The sequence below is a fragment of the Camelus bactrianus genome, chromosome 27 (genome assembly GCF_048773025.1).
Source record: "Camelus bactrianus isolate YW-2024 breed Bactrian camel chromosome 27, ASM4877302v1, whole genome shotgun sequence".
Lineage (NCBI taxonomy): Eukaryota > Metazoa > Chordata > Mammalia > Artiodactyla > Camelidae > Camelus > Camelus bactrianus.
Window position 1 is genome coordinate 15,764,361 of NC_133565.1, and position 22,684 is coordinate 15,787,044.

Sequence of the window (22,684 nt, forward strand, 5' to 3'; positions counted from 1 at the left end):
GTATTCCATAATAAGGATATACAATTTTTTATTTGTATATTCACCAGTACATGGACAAGTGAGTTATTCCCAGTTTGATGCTATAAGGAATAAAGCTACTGCGAACATTCATACATCCAAGTCTGTATGTAGATGGAAATATGTTTTCATTTCACTTGGATAAATACCTAGGAGAGAATTGCTGGGTCACATGTTAAATGTACATTTAACTTCCTAAGAAAGTACCAAACTGTTTTTCTAGGTGACTATACAGTATTACTTTCCCACCAGCAACGTATGAGAATTCTGGATGTTCTACATCTCCACTAATACTCAGCATTATTAGTAATTTTAACGCTACCAATTCAATAGAGTATAAAGTGGTAACTTATTGTTAATTTACATTTCCCCGATGACTAGTGATATTGAGCTTATTCATATACTTTCTTTTGTGAAGTGTCTGCTGAAATCATTTACCCATTTTTATTGTGTTATTTTTCTCATTATTGAGTTTAAAACTCAATTGTGTCTATATTCTGGATACAAGCCCTTTTGTCAGATATGTTTTGTAGACATCTTCTCCTAGTCTATGCTTGCTTTTTCATTTTCTATACTGTTTCCTTTGAAGGGCAAAAGTTTTCCATTTTGGTAAAGCCACCTGTTATTTGTTTCTTCTGTTTTTTGCTTTTCGTCCTGTTTAAGAAGTCTTTGCCCAACACAATGTCACACAGATTTTGTTTTCTTCTAGTTTTATACATTTAGGGCAATGATCCACTGCTGGTTGATTTCTGTGTACAGTGTGAGGTCAGATCAAGGTTCATTATTTTCCATATAAATATCTACTTGTTGCAGCATAATTTGTTTAAGACTATCTTTTCCTCAATGATTTACCCTGGTACCTTTGCCAAAAAGCAATTTACCATACATGTGTGGGTCTATTTCTGAACTCTATTCTGTTCCACTGATCTAACAGTGTATCCACACCACACACTGTCTTGATTACTGTAGCTTTATAATAAGTTTTCCCAGCAGTTAAGACATCCTCAAACCTTCTCTTAAACTGTTTTGGCCAAGAAATTTTAGAACCAATTTCCCAATTTCTTCAAAAAAGCCTGACAGAATTTTGACTGGAACTCTACCAACTCTAAAAATGTAAATCTAATTTACAAAATTATAAAATGATCTAACCAAACCATGAACACAGAATACCTATTTATTTAGGTCTTCTGTCATTTTCCTCAGCAGTGTTTTGCACTTTTCAGTGTAAAAGTATTGCACACCTTTCATTACGTTTATTAACAAACATTTAGAGTTTTGTTGCTATCATAATGAATTATTTTTACATTTCATTTTCCAAATGTTAATTTTTGGTATAGAGAAATACAATTGATTTTTGCATACAGATCTGTGTATTCTATAATCTAGCCAAATTCACTTTTTAGTTCCAGCACATTTTGTAGATTTCTTACCATTTTCTACATACACAATTATGTTCTCTGCAAACAAAGACAGCTTGACTTCTTCCTTTCCAATCCACAGGACTCTTACTTGAACAGAATGCTGAAATGTTGTAAAAGCATATACTTTTGCCTCGTTCCTGGTCTTAGAGGGAAAGCATTCAGCAGTTCACCATTTACTATGATGTAAGTCATAGTTTTTCCACAGGTGCCTTTCCTTAGGGCTTGGAAGCTATCTTCAGCTTCTGGTTTGCTGCGAGTCTTTATGATGAACGCATATAGACACACGCATTTTCTGCATCTAGTGAAGTGATCACCTGGTATTTACTCCTATTCTGAACAGGGTAAACTGCTCATCACATTGATTTTCAGGTGTTAAACAAACCTTGCATTCCTGGGATAAGCACTACTTGGAGGTGACGTAATATCTCTTTCTATATAATGATGGATGATATTTGATAGTATTTCATTAAGGATTTTTCTATCTGTAGTCATGAAGGATACTGTTCTGTGGTTTTCAGTGTCTTTTTCTTGCAATGTCTTTATTTGGTTTCAGGGTACGAAAAACCTAATACAGTAAGTTTAGAAGTGTTTCTTCAAAGAGTTTGGCTAGTGTTGTTATTGTTTATTTCTTTAATATCTGAAATAATTTAATAGAGAAGGCAGCTGGGTCTAAAGTTTTCTTAGTGGAAAATTTTAATTATGAACTAAATTTCTTTGATATACGGCTATTAAATTGTTCTGTTTTCCCCTTGGGTCAGTTCTGGCAATTTGTCCATTTCTTCTAAATGGCAGAAAAGTGTTTGGCATATTCCTTATTATCTTCTTAATGTCTATAGGATTTCATGTGAAATGTTTTTTCCATACATGATATTGGTTGTGAGTCTCTTCTCTTGTTTCCTTCATCAGTCTAGCTAGAGATTTATCAATTTTTTTGATCTTTTCAAAGAACAAGCTTTTCCTTGGTTTCATCAATTTTCTCCATCATTTGCCCATTTTCAATTCCACTGATTTCTTTTTATTATTTCATTCCTATTCTTACTTTGGATTTAATCCTATCAGCATACAGAAACTGTTCCAATACATCCCCCTTTCCTCTCCCTTCCTTTGTGCTATTACTGTCAGATGTATTACATCTTTATATAAGCCCAACAACAGTTTCATAATTATTGCTTTATGCTGTTGTCTTTCAAGAGATGGAAAGGGGGAAAATGTATATATATTGTCTATGGCAGAATGATTCTAAGGCGGCCCCTCGCATAATCCCAATCTCTTGATGTTCATGTCTTTGTGCAACCCTCTCCCCTTGAGTATGAGCAAGTCTTGCGACTTCCTTCTAAACAACAGAATCTGGCAAAGGTGATGGAATGTCACTACTGTGGTTATGTTACAATACATGAGACTCCATCCTGCTGGCAGACTCGCTATAGCAACCCTCCTTGCTGCCTTGATGAGCGAAGGAGCCTTGGTGAGAAAGCCTACAGGACAAGAATCTGCAAGTTATCTCTAGGAACTACAGGTAACCTCCAGCCAATAGCCAGCAAGAAGCTTAGGTCCTCAGTCCTACACACCCAAGGGAATTAATCTGCTCACAATATGAGTGAACTTTGAAGCAAATTCTTCTCCCGTCAAACCTACATGTGAGAACAGTCTGGCCAACATCTTAAAAGCTGGAGTAATAAGCATCTGTTTTATTAAGTCATATGTTTCTATAATTTGTTACACAGCAACAGAAAAAGAATATACTGTTTTTTATATGTACCTGAATAATTACCTTTACCAGTGATGTTTTCTTGCTATGTGAATTTGGATTACACGTGGTCCTCTTCTTTCAGTCCAAAGACTTCTTTTAGTACTTCCTGTAAGGCAGGTCTAAGAGCAACAAATTCCCTTCATTTATCTTGGGGTATCTTGATATCACCTTCATTTCTGAAGGACAGTTTTTGCTAGATATAAAATTCTTGGTTGACAGTTGTTTCCAGCAATCAGAATATGTCATCCCACTGCCTTCTTGTCACTGTTGTTTGTTAGGAGAAATCTGCTGTTAATCTTATCTTTGAGGATCCCTTGTATATAATGAGTCACTTCTCTAAGTGCTTTCAGGATTTTTTCCTTTGTTTTTAGCTTTCCACAGTTTGGCTAGTAGGTCTCTTAGATGAATATATCCTACTTAAGAGTTTGCCAAGTTTCTCAGATGTATAGTTAAGCATTTCCTCTCAAATATAGGAAGTTTTTGGCCATTTCTTCTTCAAATACTTTTTTTCTGCCTCTTTCTCTTTCTCCTTGTTTTTTTCTGGCTCCCATTATGCCTCATGCATATGCTGGTATGCTTGACAACGTCCCACAGGTCTCTGGGGCTCTGAGTGAGGCTGTGACACTGCCTGCAGCAAGCAGCAGGGCAGCCTCACCTTTTTACAGGAGACCCGGCAAATGAGATAGCCAGCCACGTGGGCTTTGATAAGCTGCTACAGATTCCTGGGAATCTGGATGGCTGATGCATGCTTAAGAAAGACCAGAGAGGACCCCAGTTATCTATTCAACCCTGGCTGAACATGAGGCCAAAACACGAAAGCTGGGGCATACTTAATAAACTACCTGATTATTGAATTTGTGTCTCAACCTATACACAGATCTCCTTGGCAAAAGGTTGGAAGCCTTACTGGCTCAAGATGCTTAAGCACAACCTCTGACCAGTTACTGGTCAAACATAAGTTATTTTGGCCACAGAATGTCCTGGATATCTTATTGTTGTTGATTTCTTAAAATTCTTTTAAATTTTGATCCATTGATCAATTTTCAAGGTCACTGATTCCTTCTTTTGCCAGCTCAAATCCATTATTAACCGCTGTAATGAATTATTCATTTTAGTTATTGTAGATTCAATTCTAGAATTTTTATTTTTATTTATATATATTTCCATTTATATCTATAAGATATATGTGTGTGATTGTGTGTATTCTCTTTATTGATCATCTCTATTTGATGAGTCACTGTCATTTTTAATTATTTGAACATGGTTCCCTTAGTTCTTTGAACACATTTATAATAGCTATTCTGAAGTTTTGTTAACTAAGGGTAACAACTGGGCCCCTTCAGAGACACTTGCTATTAGCTGGTTTTACTCCTGTGTATGAGCAACACGTTTCTGTTTCTTAGCATATCTCCTAATTTTACTGAAAATTGAAGTTTTTAGACTACATCATAGCAACCCTGGATTTTGATTCTCACCTCTTCCAGGTTGGTTGCTGTTGCTATTTTAGTGAATTGCCTAAACGAATTCTACGCGGACTGTCTCCCTTGCAGTACACAGCCACTTCTGTTTCTGCTCAGTTGTTACTGTTAAAGTCTGGCTTCTAGGGGCTGCTCCTAGGAATAACTTGTTTGACCAATAACTGGTCAGAGGTTGTGCTTAAGCATCTTGAGCCAGTAAGGCTTCCAACCTTTTGCCAAGGAGATCTGTGTATAGGTTGAGCACAACATTCAATAATCAGATAATTTATTAAGTATGCCCCAGCTTTCGTGTTTTGGCCTCAAGTTCAGCCAGGGATGAGTAGATAACTGGGGTCCTCTCTGGTCTTTCTTAAGCACGCATCAGCCATCCAGATGCCCAGGAATCTGCAGCAGCTTATCAAAGCCCACGTGGCTGGCTGTCTCGTTTGCCAGGTCTCCTGTTCAAGGTGAGGTTGCCCTGCTGCTTGCTTCAAGCTTCAGTCAAGCAGCTGTTGGCCTTTCCAGATTGGCTTACACTTACATCAAGAGCACTGTTACTTTCAATGATGCTCCAGGCTTGGGGCATTTCCACTGGGCTCCAAAATCAGGTCAGTCTCCTCAAGTAGCAAGGAGGATTCCTGCTCTAATGATAACGTGCCACAGAGATTGTTGGGGAGCAGAGAGGGTAAATGAGAACATCCACTCTGGGCTCAATTTCTTCTTTTTCAAGTATCTTAAGGTAAACCCTGAAATAATTGAGTTAAGATTGTTCTTTTCTACTCAAACACTTAAAGCTATACATTCCTCTCTAAGCGCTGCTCTAGTACATCCCACAAATTTTGATATATTGTATTTTCACTATCATTCAGCTCAAAATTTGTTTGATTTCCAAATATCTGAGGCCGTCCTAGGTATCTTATGGTTGATTTCTAAAAGAATCCCACTGCAGTTAGGGATCATACCCTTAAGATTTCAGCCTTTTAAAATTTACTGACACTTACTTCATTGCCAGCATGCAGTTTATCCTAGTGGCCATATAATTCACACATAAAAAGAATGTATATTCTGTAGGCACTGGGTGCAACTTTCAAAAATATCAACTATGCTAACATGTTTGATAATGGTTTTCAGATTTTCTCTAGTTCTTGATTTTTTTTTTAATCTAGTTCTATCAACTGCTGAGATATGTCAGGATCTCCAACTACATTTGTGAAACTGTTCATTTCTCCCCTTAACTGTCAATTTTTTGCCTCACATATTTTGAAGTTGCCTTTCTAGGTGTGGATGCACATTTTATGACTATTATTCCTCCTAATGAACTGCCTAATTGGTCACTGTGAAATGTCTCTTTTTAGTTCTGGTAACAGTCTATATCCTGAAATCTATTTCATACGACATTAATGTAGCCACTCCGGCCTTCAGATACTTGCCATCTGCATGATATATCCCCAACCATTCATCTACTTTCAACCTGCCTGTACCTTTCTATTTAAAGTGTATTTTTGGAGGCAGCATCTAACTGAGTTTTGTCTACTTACCTTTCTGACAATTTCTAGCTTTTACCTGGAGACTTTAGTCCAGTATTAGTTAATGAAACTATTGACATAGCTCAGTTTAGATTCACAATTTGTTTTCTACTAGCCTCCTCTATCCTCCTCTTCTTCCCTTTACTACCTTTTTCTTTTGTATTATTAGAACATTTTTTAGCATTCCATTTTAATTTCACCACGGACTTTTTAGTGATACTTCTTTGCACCATCTTTTTTTACCGGTTGCGCTAAGGACTGGAATATACACTAACCTGGTCAAAAGTATTACCAGGATTTGTACAGAGGTACTACTATATGCTTCCCATTTGTTTTAAGGGCTTAAATACTTCTGGACATTACAAAATCCTAAAAGCAGTTAAGTTAGAGTTTTACGAAATATATGCATAAGTGTTGTACCCTAATTTGCTATTTGTGTGATTACTCTTTGAAAAAATTTTAGAAAACACCAAATGCAATTACATTTGCAGACACAGGCACTGCTTGGAGGTCTAAAAAAAAAATGCATTGTGCCGTAAGTATTATCATAGGCAAACAGAGCAACAGTGACAAAGGAAAAACAAAATCTAGACAAAAACCTAAAACTTGTCTAATAATTCACCACAAAATAGAGTTGGAAAGTCAGATGGTATGTGTCTAAACAGGATTTCCCCTAGAAAAATGTTCTCATTAACAAAAAACTGGAAATTCAGAAAAGCAGCAAGACAAAAAACAGCATTTCCTAATGACTACTGTCAACAATGATAGACTTTCAGCTTTCTTTCTATACATTTAAAACAATTATACATAATTTTAATCATAATCTAATTACTTAACTTTTCCTCTATATTTGGGCACTGAAAATGCCTCCATTTTAAAAATTATATATAATAAAGGGTAAAATTTTCATTCAGAAAAAAAAATGCCTGTATTTAATACTGCTTCCTTGGAATAAACTAACAGAAGTAGATTGATTGGCAAAAAGATCTCCCATTTCTGAGGGTCTAACACAAACTGCTACACTTCCTTCCACAAGTGCTTTCATAATTTCCTAACATTAATGTCTCTGTTTCATGACACTTGGGAATATCATTTGCAAAATTTCATTTTTGAAAAGCTAAAAGTGATTTCTCACCATTTTGCAATGAATTTGATTAATCCCTTATCTCCCTCATTCGCTTTCTTGGGTTTCACCAAGAGGATTTTACCTACTGCATCAAGAGGAGACCTGAGACACCTTTTCTCAGGTTCCTCTGGGGATTTGCTTTATGGAATTAACTTCTGGAGCTTCAGCTGGCTGTCCTCCAGGTCAGTTTGCATAAACACTGAATCTGAAGATAAATTAATGCACTAACTAATATAGGGTCTCTTAATGTTACTATCTTAAAACGTCCAGCATGGTCTTAGAATTTTTAGAAAGATTCAAAATGGGAAGATGAAGATATAATAACTGTGGGCTTCTTAAAATTCCCACTCTTATAATAGAAACTCTTCCCCATAACCCCAACAGCACTGTATCCTGGTCAGAAAGCTTACCAGGCTTTGGACAGAGGTACTATTATACGGATCACATTTGTGTTTAGAAACACTAATATTTTGGGACATTATTAAACCCTAAGCGTTCATCGCCTTGAAGCGGGATGTTTGAAAATAAAGCAGCAAAATATCATTTATCTGCACAGGCCAATGTTTTCTATCTGTGAGGTCTAATACGGTGGCTGCCAGTCACATGTGACTATTGAGCACTTGAAACATGGCTAGTGTGACTGCAGAACTGAATGTTTTATTTAACATGAATGTAAATTCAGGCTTACCTCATTTTATTGCACTTTACTTTTTTTTTTTTTTTTTTAAAACAAATTGAAGGTTCGTGGCAACCTTGCCTAGGGCAAGTCTATGCCATTTTACAACAGCATTTGCTCACTTCATGTCTCTGTATCACATTTTAGTAATTCTTAAAACACTGCAAACTTTTTAATCATTATTATACCTGTTATGGTAATCAATGATCTTTGATGTTACTACTTTAATTATTTAGGCTTGCCATGAATCCAGCTCATTATAAGACAGAGAATTTAACTGATAAATGTTGCGTGTGTTCTGACTGCTCCACCAACCGACCCATCTCTCTCCCTCTCCTAGGGCCTCCCTATTCCCTGAGACACAACAATACTGAAATTAGGTCAGCAAATAACCTTACAATGCCTTTAACTGTTCAAATGAGCAGTCACATGTCTGTTGCTTTAAATTAAAAGCTAGAAATCATTACGCTTAGTGAGGAAGGCATGCTGAAAACTGAGACAGGCCAAAGGCTAGGCTTCTTGTGCAGAACAGTTAGCCAAGTTGTAAATGCAAAGGAAAAGTTCTTGAAGGAAATTCAAAGTGCTACTCCAGTGAACATAGGAATAATAAGAAAGCAGAATAGCCTTTTTGCTGATACGCAGAAAGTCTGAGTGGTCTGGATAGAAGATCAAACCAGCCACAGCATTCCCTTAAGCCAAAGCCTCATCCAGAGCCAGGCCCTAACTCTCTTCAGTTCTATGAGGGCTGGGAGAGGTGAGGAAGCTTCAAAAGAAAAGTTTGAAGCTAGCAGAGGTTGATTCATCAGGTTTCAGGAAAGAAGCCATCTTCATAACATCAAAATGCAAAGTGAAGCAGCAAATGCTGATGTAGAAGCTGCAGCAAATTATCCAGAAGATGTAGCTCAGACAAGGAATGAACGTGGCTACACTACACAGCAGTGTTTCAATGTAGGCAGAATAACCTTTATTGGAAGAAGATGGCATCTGGAACTTTCATAGCTAGAGAGGAGAAGTCAGTGCCTCAAAGCTTCAAAGGACAGACCAACTCTCTTGTTAGGGGCTAATATGGCTGGTGACTTAAGTTGAAGCTAGTGCTCATTTACCACTTCAAATATCCAGGGCTCTTGACAATTGTGCCAAATCTACTCGGTCCATGCTCTATAAATGGAACAACAAAATCTGGATGACAGCACATCTGATTAAAACATGGTTTACTGGATATATGAAGCCCACTGTTGAGACCTACTGCTCAAAAAAGATTCCTTTCAAAATATTACTGCTCGCTGACAATGCACCTGGTCATCCAAGAGTTCTGATGGGGATTAATGTTGTTCTCAAGCCTGCTAACACAACATCCATCCTGCAGCCCAGGGATCAAGGAGTAATTTCGACTTTGAGGTCTTATTATTGAGGAAATACATTTTCTAATGCTATGGCTGTCATAGATAGTGATTTATCTGATGAATTTGGACAAAGTACACTGAAAACTTTTTGGAAAGGATTCACCATTCTAGATGCCATTAGGAATATTTGTAATTCATGGGAAGAGGTCAAAAGATCAATATTAATAGGAGTTTGGAGGAAGTTGATTCCAACCATCCTGGATGACTCTGAGGAGTTCAAGACTTCAGTGCAGGAAGTAACTGCAGACTACTCAGCAAAAGAACTAGAATTAGAAGTGGAGGCTGAAGATATGACTGAATTGCTACAGTCTCAGGATGAAATTTTAACAGGTGAGGGGCTGCTTCCTATAGACGAGCAAAGAAAGTGGTTTCTTGAGATGGGATCTACTCCTGGAAAGGATACTGTGGAGGCTGTTGAAATCACAACAAAGGATTTAGAATATTACATTAACTTAGTTGAAAAAGCAGCAGCAGGGTTTGACAGAATTGACTCCAGTTTTGAAAGCAGTTGTGCCGTAAGTAAAATGCTATCAAACAGCACTGTGTGCTACAGAGAAATCATTTGTGAAAGGAAGAGTCAATTGATGCAGCAAACTTCATTGTTGTAAGATCCTCCACCAACAAAAAGACTATGACTCACCGAAGGCTCAGATAATGGTTAGAAATTTTTTAGCAATAAAATGTTTTAAATTAAGGTATGCACATTGTTTTTTGGCATAATGCTTGTGCACAGATTACTAGACGACAGCATAAACATAACTTTTCTATGCACTGGGAAACCAAAAGTTTCCGGTGATTTCCTTTGTTGCAATATTCACTTCATTGTGGTGGTCTGGAACTGAACCCCAATGTCTCTAAGGGTGCCTGCTGATGCACATGCTACAGACAGCACAGGTTTAGATTAAACTAAAGAGAGCCTCACTGCTTTCTTTTCCTTTTGGAATATAGACAGCATTAGAAATTCAAGTCAAACTTGCTCATTTTCTCAAAGAAACCGGATTTCTCCCATAGCAGCAGCAAGTATGGCTTCACAGAGCTGCTCCCCAACCAGGCTTTCCTCTGTGGTCACATCACTGTCACCGCAGCACACTCACAGGCATGCTCCTGGCTCTGGGTTTTGACAGGTCTGTGAGATCACACATTGGTGGTTTTACTGTGCAGGTGTACAGATTTAACCGTAAGATCCGATCCAATCCTTTCATGTACTTGAGATAAAAAATTTCTGGTAGGATAAATGATTTGTATTAAACATCTACATTCCCCTCCCCCACCTTTTTAAAAAATTGCTTTTGCTAACTTTCCCCCACTCATTCAGTAAATGACAACTCTTTTCTTCCTGGTCTTTAGCCCCCAAACTTCAGTTATTCTTTTTTTTTTTCACTCTCACCTTACAGCCAATCTATCAGGATATCTTGTCTCCACTTTCAAAACAGATCCAGAATCAGATCACTTCTCAACACATCCCTTGCTATGGTGGAGACCAAGCCCACAAGTTTCTCTTGCTGAGCTATCCAAAAGCTTCCTGGCAGGCTTGCCCATCTCTCCTTTGCTCCTCCATAATCTACCTTCTTCAGAGTAGCCAATTCTTCAGCTGAGAAGCAGTCAGCGGCTCCCCATTCTCACTTAGAATGACGTCCAAAGTCTTTTCCGTGCCTTCTAGGATGGACAGCACGCGTCAGCTGACTATCCCTTTGGCCCGGTCTGCCCCTGTCTCCCCCTGTCTCCCCTCATGATGCTCTAGCCCCCGTCTTCTTAGATTTGTCTAAGGGCTACGGATGTCCCCATCCTAGAGTTTCTCCAGCACTTGCCTTTCCCTTCCCCTTTACCACTTTTCTCCCAGATGTTCACATGGTTTGGGCTTCCCTTCTTCCAGGCCCCAGCTAACACGGTACATTAGAGGCCTTCCTTGAATTCCTAATTTAAAACAAAACCCTGCACCTCTCTTATCCTTTCTCTGCTTCATTTTTCTTCATGACCTGACATCGTATATTTAGTCAGCTTCCTCCACTCAGAAATGTAAGTGCCACGACAGCAGGGACTCGACTTGGTTCCTGTATTCCCAGCCCTCAGAACAGCGCCTGGCACGTAGTAGGTGCTCCGTAAATCCACGTGAGGGGCAGGGAGAGGGTCAGCGGTGCCTGAGATCTTGGATCTCTTCACTAAATTCACACAGTCACTAGTGAACTTTCTAAAGTTTCTGTTTCTCTCACTCCTCTCTGTTGAATGGCTCACCCCTGGCCCCACGACAAATTCCTGGGTACGCTCCAATCATATTGACTTTTTTTCAGTCCCTAAAACCGAACATGCTCCCTGTCTTCTTCAACCCTTCACTGGGTGTCCTCTGTGCCTGGAACAACCCCATACCTCCATCCTTCCAGCACCCCATGCCCGCCTCCCCTTTCAAGACCTCAGCGCAAACCATGCTCTCTCTGGCGAGACTTCCTTGCCACTGCCTCACCTCCACCCCAACAACAATGGCTGCTATTTTATACACGGCGCTTAGCTCACTGGTGGGGCTGCATTGTTTTCTTCCAGGTCATACAGAATCACGGTTAAGACAATGGGTTTGAATCCGAGCTCCACAATTTATGAGATGAAGGACCTTGAGCAAATTACTTACCATTCTGTGGCTCAGTTTTCTCAATGGAAAAAAATACCATTTACCCTCATAGAATAGTTGTGAAGAACATGGCTTATCCGAAATGCTCAACAAATGTTGGCTATAAATCCATCCACCCACTGGACTATGAAGCACCAGAAGGTGAGCACGATGCTTGCTTACGTCCATATCTCAGGGCCTGGCCAGAGCCCGGCATGTGTTAGGTGCTTGATAAACATTTGCTGAATAAATATATGAATAAGTGACCAACTGGCTGCCTCATCCTCATCTAACCGTCTATATGAATTCTCTATCTCACGCACAGGGGTGGAGGGGGAGGGAAGAAGAGGGGAGGGAAGAAAGTAAACCCTGGTTTCTGGTGCATGACTTCATTCACTTTCCCATATTTGAATCTTTGACTTCATTTCACCTAATGTCTCTCCCAAAATAAGCTTATTAACAGGTGGGGACCAACGTGACTGGAAGTTTACAAGCCCTTAAAAAACTTTGGTTTAAGGAAAAGTGCAGGTATGATGCATTCAGGTGCTTTTCTAATCCCACCATAAGACTGGCCCATTTTCAATCAATATTTTTTAATAAAAAAAAGGATCAGTCTTGTCTCTGTAAGGCTGGAGAACAATCATCTTAGGTAACTGGTGTTTGCTACCCCCCCCCCACCTGCTTCATTTAGATCAAAACAGATATGCGTTCTAGCCTCATGAAGCTTTGGACTAACGAGCAATATAGACATTAAATAGAATATTACAAAAATAAGCTATGGTGCTTGTGACAGCAGCCAGAACAAGAAGGTACAGAGCACAGCGGTATCATCTGATGGAGGGATCTGACCAAGTCCAGAGGGTAAAGGAAGACTCCCCTGAGAAAGCGGGAGGGGGGGTGAGGGAGATGCAGGCGTGAGTGAGGTAAAGGTGGCAGAAGTCGGGTGAGCAGAGTGACCCAGGTGGGTCCTGGGCAGACCTCTGAGCTCAGTGAATCTGAAAGATCAGAGGGGCTGTGGCTCAAAGATGAAGCTGGAACGGGATCGCAGAGGAGCAGACGCTGCCGGGCCATGTAGGTCACACTGAGGACTGACTATTACCCTGAGAGAGATGGGAAACCACTGATGGAGTTTAAAAGGAAATATTTTCATTCTCATTTTTATCAGATCACTCCACTCAGAGACTGGCTGGGGCAAGGAAGACTGGAAACAGGGATGAAGGAGACCCAGTAACAGTCCTGGTGAGGAAGGAGGTTTCCTCGCCCAAAGGCGGGGCAGTGCCTCCAATGAAACGAAGTGAAAAGCTGTGACAACTATTTAGGAAGAAGAAAGTCAAGGGCACTTTCTAGATCTCTGGCACAGCAGTCATAGGCTACAGTGCCATTTACTGCCAAAAAATAAAAAAGTTGAAGCAGCAGCTGCGAACCCTGAAAATGGAGATCCTGAACAGGCAGCTGGGTACCAGTCTAAAGATCAGAAGCTGAGCCTAGACTAAACACAGAGCATGTCGAAGCATCACACTGGCCGAGAGGGGTGGGGAGGAGGCTTCCTCTCCTATTAATATTTCCAAATTGATGCATAATGTGCTATTAAAAATACTCCCTAAATCTCTTATTCTACAAGGGTAAAACGAGCAAGTACAAGATGCTAAACAAGAATAAATGAGGGGCTTCTCCAAAATATGTGATTTTATTGTTCTAAAATTTTACACAGAAATGTAAAGTGCTAAGAGCTAATATATCCTTAAAGGAGAGACGTGCCCCACCAGATACCCAAACTTACTAGCGAACAACAGTAATTTACAACAATGTTACACTGACCCAGAGATACACCAACAGACAACAGAACCAATGGAACCACGCATATATGAAACCTTCATACCAGAGCTGGCAGCACATAGCAATGAGGAAAGAAGGGATGATTCAGGCTACCTTTATGGGGGAAAAATATGAAGTTGTAGCCAATCACTTCATATTGCACACCAAACCCAATTCTGGATTGATTAAAAACCTAATTGCCACAAAACTTTTTAGAATATAGGCAAATAATGATCCTGTGATATGACATTCAAGACACAAAAAGCACAAACCATAAGCCAAAAGAAAAATACAATTCACCTACATTAATATGCAGACTTCTGCCCCCTCTTAAAAAACCCCAAAACATCAAGAATGTGAAAAAGCTACACACTAGGAGAAGACTGTTGCCACATATCACAACAGGGAGTATATAAACAACTCCTACAAGCCAATAAGAAAAAGACAGACAAAGCAGTGCTGCCTTGCAATGCTTTGATACTCATATGTCATTTGAGGGGGGACAGGCAAGCAAACCACACAGAGGAAAAGCAAGCCTCATGGTGACTTGAACCACTGCTGGCAAAGGCTGGGGACTGGGCGCTCTCCCACCTGCTAAGGACAGAGCCATCAACAATGTCTTTGGAGGACAACGTGTTAATATCCATCAAAAGAAAAAAAAAATCTAACATCCCTTTGATGTGGCAATTGTACTTCTAGAAATTATCCAAGAGACACTCACTCACATATGGAAAAATATTAGTCAAGGACATTCTCTGTAATAATGTTTCTAGTAGCAGAAGTACAAATGTCCAACAACAGGGAATAAGATTAAGTAAATTACATTCATATAATGGAATCTGAGATAATGTCATCTAGTGACAAGGAACTATGACTTAGCTAAATTGTTTCATGAAAAAAAAAAATCAAGATGCAGAACAAACTATTAATAAAAGGGAAGCAAGTTAGAAGGTGGAAGGTGGAAAAGTATGCACACTCATATGCACAGACTATCCCTGCAGGGACACAAAAGAAACCAGAAGAGTGAGTGCCTCTGGGAAGGGGATGAAAGGACTGGTGTAAGGAGTGGATGTTTCTGTAACACTTTCTGCTTTGTTTTTAATCGTGTATATATATGTATGTGCTACCTTCTCAACAAATGAAATCTCCTGCTGGAAAAATTTCAGCCACTCTCAAAAAACAAAAAAGGAAGAATGGTTTAGACAAATGATGGTATATCCATACTAATACATACCATACCCAGAAATTGAAAAGAACAGAGTAAATCTACATGTATTAATATGGAATAGGTACAAGGTTTCTTTTCAGGGTAATAAAAATGTTTTAAAATTGGGTGTGGTGATGGATGCCCAACTCTATGAATATATGAAGAGCCACTGAATTGTACACTTAAAATGGGTGGATTGTAAAGTATGTGAATTCTATCTCAATAAAAGCTGTTAAAATAACTGTACACACATATACAAATATATTTACACACACACAGAAGGGGTGGTGCTGACGAAATAGGGTTCAGCCAACTGGGGTGCAGAGGCCAAATCTAGCACACTCCTGGGTTTTCAATAAATAAAGTTTTATCACCACACGGCCACAGTCATTCATTCACACATCGTCTATGTCTGCTTTCTGGCTACAAAAGCAGAATCAAGAAGTTAACAGAGACAGGAGGGCTCACAAAGCCTAAAATACTTACTCTCTGGCCTTTTACAGAAAAAGTTTGCCAACCCCTGATATTAAAAAAGTCTTCATAGTCAACAGTCTTGTGGTTACCAGGGGAAAGAGGGTGGGAAGGGATAGACTTGGGAATTCGAGATTTGTAGATATTAACCACTATATATAAAAAACTAAATTTCTCCTGTATAGCACAGGGAACTGTATTCACTATCTTGTAGTAACCTTTAGTGGAAAAGGATATGAAAACAAATATATGTATGTATATGTATGACTGGGACATTATGCTGTACACCAGAAACTAACACACTGTAACTGACTATGCTTCAATAAAAAAATAATAATAATAAAATCCATATCCCCCCTCAAAAAAGTCTTAAGTTAAATAGTTGAGAAAAAATAACAGCTATAGAATAATATGGTCGGTATGATATCGTTTATGCTCTAAAACCACACACACAACACAATATGACATATTTTCTATGAGCACATTAGGAAGTGATTTAGAAAGATAAGGACCAAACCAGACTCAAACCCATTGCTTACTTCTGGGGCAGAGGTAGGCAGATAAAGACTGGGAGTTGTCCAAAGGGGACTTCGGCTTTATCTGCAATTTATTTGCAAATGTGTTTTATTTGTTTTAAAGAGAAAAGTTCATATATTAACCGAGTAACTGAACTTTTTTTTTTTTAGTTATTTTTTTAAAAGCAAGGTTGGCAGAAGCAGAAAGTAACTGGACTAGGTGGAATTAACACATAGGAGCTCGGATTTGGTCTTAATTTTACTAAGCACTGGCAGAATTTAAGCATTCTGCTCTTACGCCCACCTCAGATTTTTTCAGGTCTCTCTCCTGGCATTTCTCATACACTTCCCCTTCATGACCTTCAGAACTGAGGTCTTCAAGTGTCAAGGTGAAATAAAGTAGAAGCAAGGGCGGTCGGGAGGGACAGAAAAGAGCCACAGGCCAGCAAATGAATGGCTGAGTCCTGTCAACAGTCCCCCGTTTCAGGGGTATAAGTGCTGTTTCAGGGCCACTCGGACGTGCGACGATTCCTAGCCTCAGGCTGAACCTGCAGTAGGTCCATGCTCGCAGCCTTCGTGTGCATACTTCACAAGACCCTAATGGGAGCTGTGTGACTTCTAACATTTTCTGTACTTGAAGTCAGTTTGCAAGAAAGTTGGACTAGTAACAAAGTTCACCTCAGAAATGAAACTACATGACTGCTCATAAGCAATCCAGGCCTTTGAATGGTTCATAATGGACCCTGAGTCCCAATCAAGCTGTTTTACATCATAAGTTACAAAAATAATTTGGGTACAAATGATAAAATATATTTGTGCCTCTTTAGGAAAATAAATTAAGTGGAAATCTAACTGGAGAAAAAGGTAAATCAGTTTAAGGCAATTATTAGTTATTAATTAAGGGAACGGATAGTTTTTCAAAGCAAAAGCATAAAATGTCATAAAATGTCAAATGCAGTTTCCAACTGCATATATTAACACAAAATTAGAACTCAGATAACCAATCCTGTAGGAGACCTAGAACCTATATACAATTCTGGAAGAGGCAAGTGCTCTAAAACAGTAATAAAAGCATTTTATTTAACTTTTTCTTAAAAAGAGGTAAACTGAAAAGACATGGTACTGTTAAGGCCATGATATTTAAAGGGACCTGTGCTAGCTCTGTCTGCTTAAGCAATTACCAGCAGGGGAAACTTGAGCAACTCTCTAATTGTTGGTACCACGGCCACTTCCGCTTCTGAAACAAAGCAACTGGACAACCTGGAGAAAGGCTGCTGTTAGCTGAAATAATCTGGGAAAATCGGGCTGTATATAAACTATGGTTAAAAGGGGGAAAAAGCATGTTCAACAAACTGATTTTTTTAGATATCTGGCTTTAAACAAAACTCAACATAATTACAATAAATCTTCACAAAGGAGAAAAAACAAGAAGTTCAATATTAACAGAGAAGCATTAAAAATTACATACACACTCCCACATATGTTTTAGACAAACATAATTTCATTTTAAGTTCCTCCTTGGGAAAAAAAAGAAAGGTTTACTCCCAGTGAACTCACCTCCATGTTCCAGAAATACTCGAACACATCTTTCCTTTCCTCTTGCTGCAGAGAAATGAAGCAGGGTCCAGCCATTAGCATCTCGGCCATTTGGAGAATAGCCTTGTTCTAACATCTTTCGTACGGTGTGAACATCCCCGGCAGCCACTGCAGCCTGAATCTGCAACTCTTCCTGGAGTTCAGGGTTCCTTCGACAATGGTGGTGTAACATCCTAGCTGAGTCCACTTTTTACTAAGGATTCATTAGGTCACAGGGATCAGCCTTGAATGGTAGAATACATAAAATTTAGAATCCTTGACTCCTGACAGTGTGTTCATTAAATATCACAGAATTTTCCATTGCTAAATCATGTAAACCTGAGTAATGGCAGTTCATATATGACACCTAATTAACATGCATGCATCTGTTATAACCAAAGCTTTCAGTAATTTCCCTAAGATTCGAAAAGATTGCAAAAAGAAAGCGAGGCATAAAGCCTTCAATGGCTGAAATAGGAAATTTCTTCTGCAACCTTTTGTAAACTCAAAGCAAACATCAATGAACATAACATTTATTTTAGGCAAAATGGAAGGTGAGGCTGGGCAGCTGAAGATGGGAGACAACAGAGGAGACAGATGAGTCTCAGGAGTTTGCATTTACCTGATGCACACGGAGGAAATTTCAGTTAAAAACCATTCAAGGATTCTAGCACAGATCAGTGCGTAAATAGCGAGTATCACAAGGACAATTCACAGACGATGAGGACTAAAGACCTCTAACTATGACAAGTAGCTTAAAATTTAAAAAAAGCAAAAGATTTAGGCTGGCTCCCTAAAGTATTTCAACAATATTTTATTTTTGGCTCCAAAGAGTGGAAAGTTGGGGGGGAGAGGAAGCAGGATTTAAGTAAATTAGAGAAAAAGGTGTAGATTTATTTACTTTCCTTTTGTTTATTTCTGTTTCTCTTTCTATCCTCCCCTCTTTGTTATCTGATGCACGATTTACTCCTCTTTTTCTGCCACCTCCTCTACACTTTCTTGATGTCAGTTTTCCAAAAGTTTTATTTTACAAATACTCCAAGTAGCAAGACCATATAAAAATATTTAAAAACTTCAAGAATCTAAACAACCTGTTGATTAACTACAAGAAAAAAGTAAAAGTAGTACATACACTGAATTCCCACATTCTCTAATAAATCACAAAAGAGGTGTGTACTCAAACTCAAAATAAAATGAGATCTCCTTCATGCATATAGGAAAGGTCCAAACTAAATTGGTGAAAAGTCATATCTTATATACGTGTACACAAAAACTTTTTTTTTAAGCTTTTAAATACATACGGAAACTTTAACATGCTTCTAGGAAACCATTCCATCTGGGCTAATTTTAAGGAATAGATTAGACTCATTTCCTAATTAGTAGCTTCCATTTCTAAAAATTAAAAAAAAAATATGTGATAAAGTCCTTAAAGACATTCTGGCCTCATATGTAGGTTAAACAACTTGGGATAATCTTTGATACCAATAATAATTTACCTTGTAAAACTTCTCATTATAGACCGTACAAAGGTCAACTTAAGCCTGACTTAGGTCGTACTGTCACAGCTTAATAGTATAATCAAATATCCTATCTTGTTTTAGACAGAGAAAATGGAATTACAAAATTCAAAGTATCACTAATAATATAATTTAAAAATATTACACTATTGCTACAAAGAACTATTTCTTAGAGAAAACTGGGAAATGAGAAATTTCCTGACAATTTGTTTTCTTAATAAACATGATTTCCCCATCTCTTCACTTAATTACTCTTTCAACTGACACTAAAATTAAGTCTTTTTTGTCTTAGAAATTTTAAAGCCAAGAATCCTTTTGGAATAGGTTTTTGCTTATTTTTAGCATTGTCAGAGAAGATGAAGATCATCAGAAGAAATTATTAGAAACTACGACCATATACTCAAAACAATCATCTTTAACAGATTTTTTTTTAATGAGACAAGTACCTTGGCACTTAAACGAAGTATACAATGCAAGGAAAAAGAGACAGAGTATCAAAACAAACCTGGGTTTTCTTTTAGCAAGTGCTGTATTTTGTGTATATTAGGTGATCTGAAGGAGAAAAATAAAAGCTAAATGGGTTTTCCCCAGAACAGCACAGATGACCTATGTCCCTTAGTCACTTACCTTACAGAAGAATGCCCCTTTTCCTGGTCTGTGGATTGCCTAATAATCATTGTGCACATACAGCATCGTGAGTGCGGGCGCTCAGAGTCTGTCCAGATTCTGGTGTCAATGAGCTCTTTCTTAACCTAAAGACAAATGAAATAATCATCATGGGAAATTTTCTAAAAACAATAAAGCACCATAGCTGCCTGAATAGTCTACCTTTTAATGAGCTTACATTTCAGCACTTTACAACAAACTTACAGATGAGAGAAAACTCAAATCAACTCAGAGGAAATGATCTCAATATTCACATTAGTCTCCAAGGTGGCAGAACATAGGATTCAGGAATTTATTTTTCTTAAAAAGACAGTGTTTTTTGTTTTTAATGAATAAAGAAAATAATAAATCACACATTTGGAATCTGGACACAAAGACAAATTCTTCTTTTTGCTGTATTCAGAATATACCTCCAGAATTGAATTACTTTCTGACACCATAAGTTTCTTGCTCTTTCCAAACGACCAGAATGAGAACATATGTGCGTTCAATACAATGGGTAGCCAGGGTCAAAAATGGAACCTGTGACAGCTTAAAGGAGATTGTCTCTATGTGCCAGTTCTTCGTGTACATAACAAGCATCGTGTTAATAATCTTGAAATTGTTAACCCTTTGTGCAAACACCAAACTAGGCAGAAGAAGAACAACAGTCTTGCCACCTATTCCATGTGAATTCTGAAAAAATTCTCTACAACTTAAAAGAAAAGGAATCTTTCCCCATGTCACGGCCAAGAGGAGCCTAAGAAGTCAAGATGACTAAATGTAATGTGAGATCCTGAACGGGATCCTAGAACAGAAAATAGGTATTAGGTAAAAGCTGAATACAGCTGAAAAGAAAGCTGAATACTGTATGGGTTTTAGTTACTAAGAACAGTTTCTGGTTTATTAACTGTGGCAAATGTATCTATTAATATAGGATGTTAATTAGGGGAAACTGATTGTATGGAATTCCGTACTATCTTTGCAACTTTTCCATAAATATAAAACTGTATTTAAAATAAAGAATGAAAACCAATGTCTCTGACCCTGAGATTCCAACATTTCCACAGAGGAACGTGTGATTATTTTCCAAATGAGTTTCATCTACATTTTAAGAATGAACACCAACACACTTCTAAGTGTATCCTCAGTATCCCCTGCCTCCAAGAAAAAGTGGAGATTACCCTCCAGGGTCCTGAGCCTTTAAGGACACTCATTTCTGGGGGGAGGGTAGAGCTCAGTGGTAGAGTGCATCCTTAGCATGCACAAGGTCCTGGGGGAGGGTTCAATCCCTGGTACCTCCATTAAAATAAATAAATAAACAAACCTAATTACCTCTCCTCAACCTGCCCGCCCCCCTAAATCTTTCTTTTATTGTCGTTGCCCATATCCCCATCACCATTTCCATGGAGGCAGTGGGAGGGGTGGGAATGACATATGAGGTGGGGGTTGGTCAAGAATATGAAATGGAATTAATTTATCCATAATATCATAAAGACTTTGTGCTAAAAGTCAAAGTGACAATTATTTCTCTCAACTGGAAAGACGCACAAACACCAGCAACTTGTGATGCCCTGCACGGACTACTTCAGTCAGACAAATGAAAGTCTCCCGAATGCCTGACATGTGCCTGCCACACTGCTAGGCTTTGGCCACTGGTATTACCCTGAGTAGAGCTTTAACAGAGAGCTCTGCATACTTGAGATGAATCAAACAATCCTAGAACAGTTAAGATCATTTTTCTCTTTTCTGACAATACCAAGCACTATAAATAACCATAGGTCTAAACCCCCCCCAAAAAAAAACACCCAAAAAACACTCTTTATATGCTTCAGCCTTTATAGGAAAAACACACACAGACACACACACCATGCACTCATCATTTGTCAGCTGCATCCTTTACGTTATGACTTATTACCAAAATATTCTAATAGTCCAAAGCATCAGCCAAGTAATTAATGTCATCTTGGGGTAATTTTATCAGAGTTTACACTTAATAGGGTATAACCATACATGTACGTATGAATAAAGGGAAAAAAGACTATTGAACTTAAAAGTAAATGTAATATCCAGTGGTAAAGGTTACCTATTAAAACCTAGAGAGGAAGTCCAGAGATGAGAATGGCAAAAAGTCTATTTCCCCAAGGAATGCCAACTTTCAAAATCTGATAGCTCATGGAAGTCACCTATAAAATAAAATAATATGGCAAAGGAGGCAATTTTCTAAATCTATATATATATGTACAATGTGCAATATGTGTAAATTGACTCAGAATGACTAAAACTCTGAGGGTGCAATCTTTAGAAATTCCATTCTAGGTTTCACAGTCAGAAAAAAGAAAAAAATAACATACTAACAAGGAAGATTTCAAAACTGTATCTTAAAATGAGCTGCTTCCCCAGTGCATATCACTCTTAATATAAGATTTTCCTGCCTAACGTTAACCATGTATTTAAATTTCAGGAAGTCACCTTTCCTACTTCACATGGGTTCAAAAGAAAACAACCTAGGTCTCCGAGCTTTGATACTGTTGACCATATTAGAAACTATCAATTTAGGAGTTAAAATGTTGTCATCTAATTTTCAAGCAGATGCCAAGTGAACCTCACTAAGTTAAAAACCAAAGCTTCTTGCTTCACATAATCAAAAGAAATCTATATCCAAAGAATAAAGAATAAAATAGTTATAAGACAAAATATATTTAAGATCTGTCTAACATTATGTAACTTTCACCAAATTTGCCCACATGTCCCCAGTTTCCTTTGGCATAAACGATTAGTCATCAATGGCTTTTTGCATATTATTTTTACTAAAAGTCCACACTTTTTTTGATTAAGTGACACAAATTAGAACTGTGCTTTCAGATTTCACACAAACTAAAAACAAGGTAACAGCTTGCTACTCAAAAAAAGAAATAAGCATTTCCTTGCAGAGTAAATAGAAATATAGGCTGGAAAGGAAA

General features: G+C 38.2%; 1 protein-coding gene across 2 annotated transcripts in view; it reads right to left on the reverse strand.

Annotated features, from left to right (window-relative positions):
* ASB7 (ankyrin repeat and SOCS box containing 7) overlaps window positions 1-22,684 on the reverse strand; it is a 47,840-nt gene that overhangs the window by 21,590 nt on the left and 3,566 nt on the right. For both annotated transcript variants that reach the window (XM_074353926.1, XM_010962897.3), the window contains exons 3-4: window positions 19,704-19,828; window positions 17,542-17,803 (exon numbers count right to left, since the gene is read on the reverse strand). In XM_074353926.1, the coding sequence (XP_074210027.1) occupies window positions 17,542-17,752 (211 nt within the window). In that variant the 5' untranslated portion in view covers window positions 17,753-17,803; window positions 19,704-19,828. The remainder of the gene's footprint in view (window positions 1-17,541; window positions 17,804-19,703; window positions 19,829-22,684) is intronic.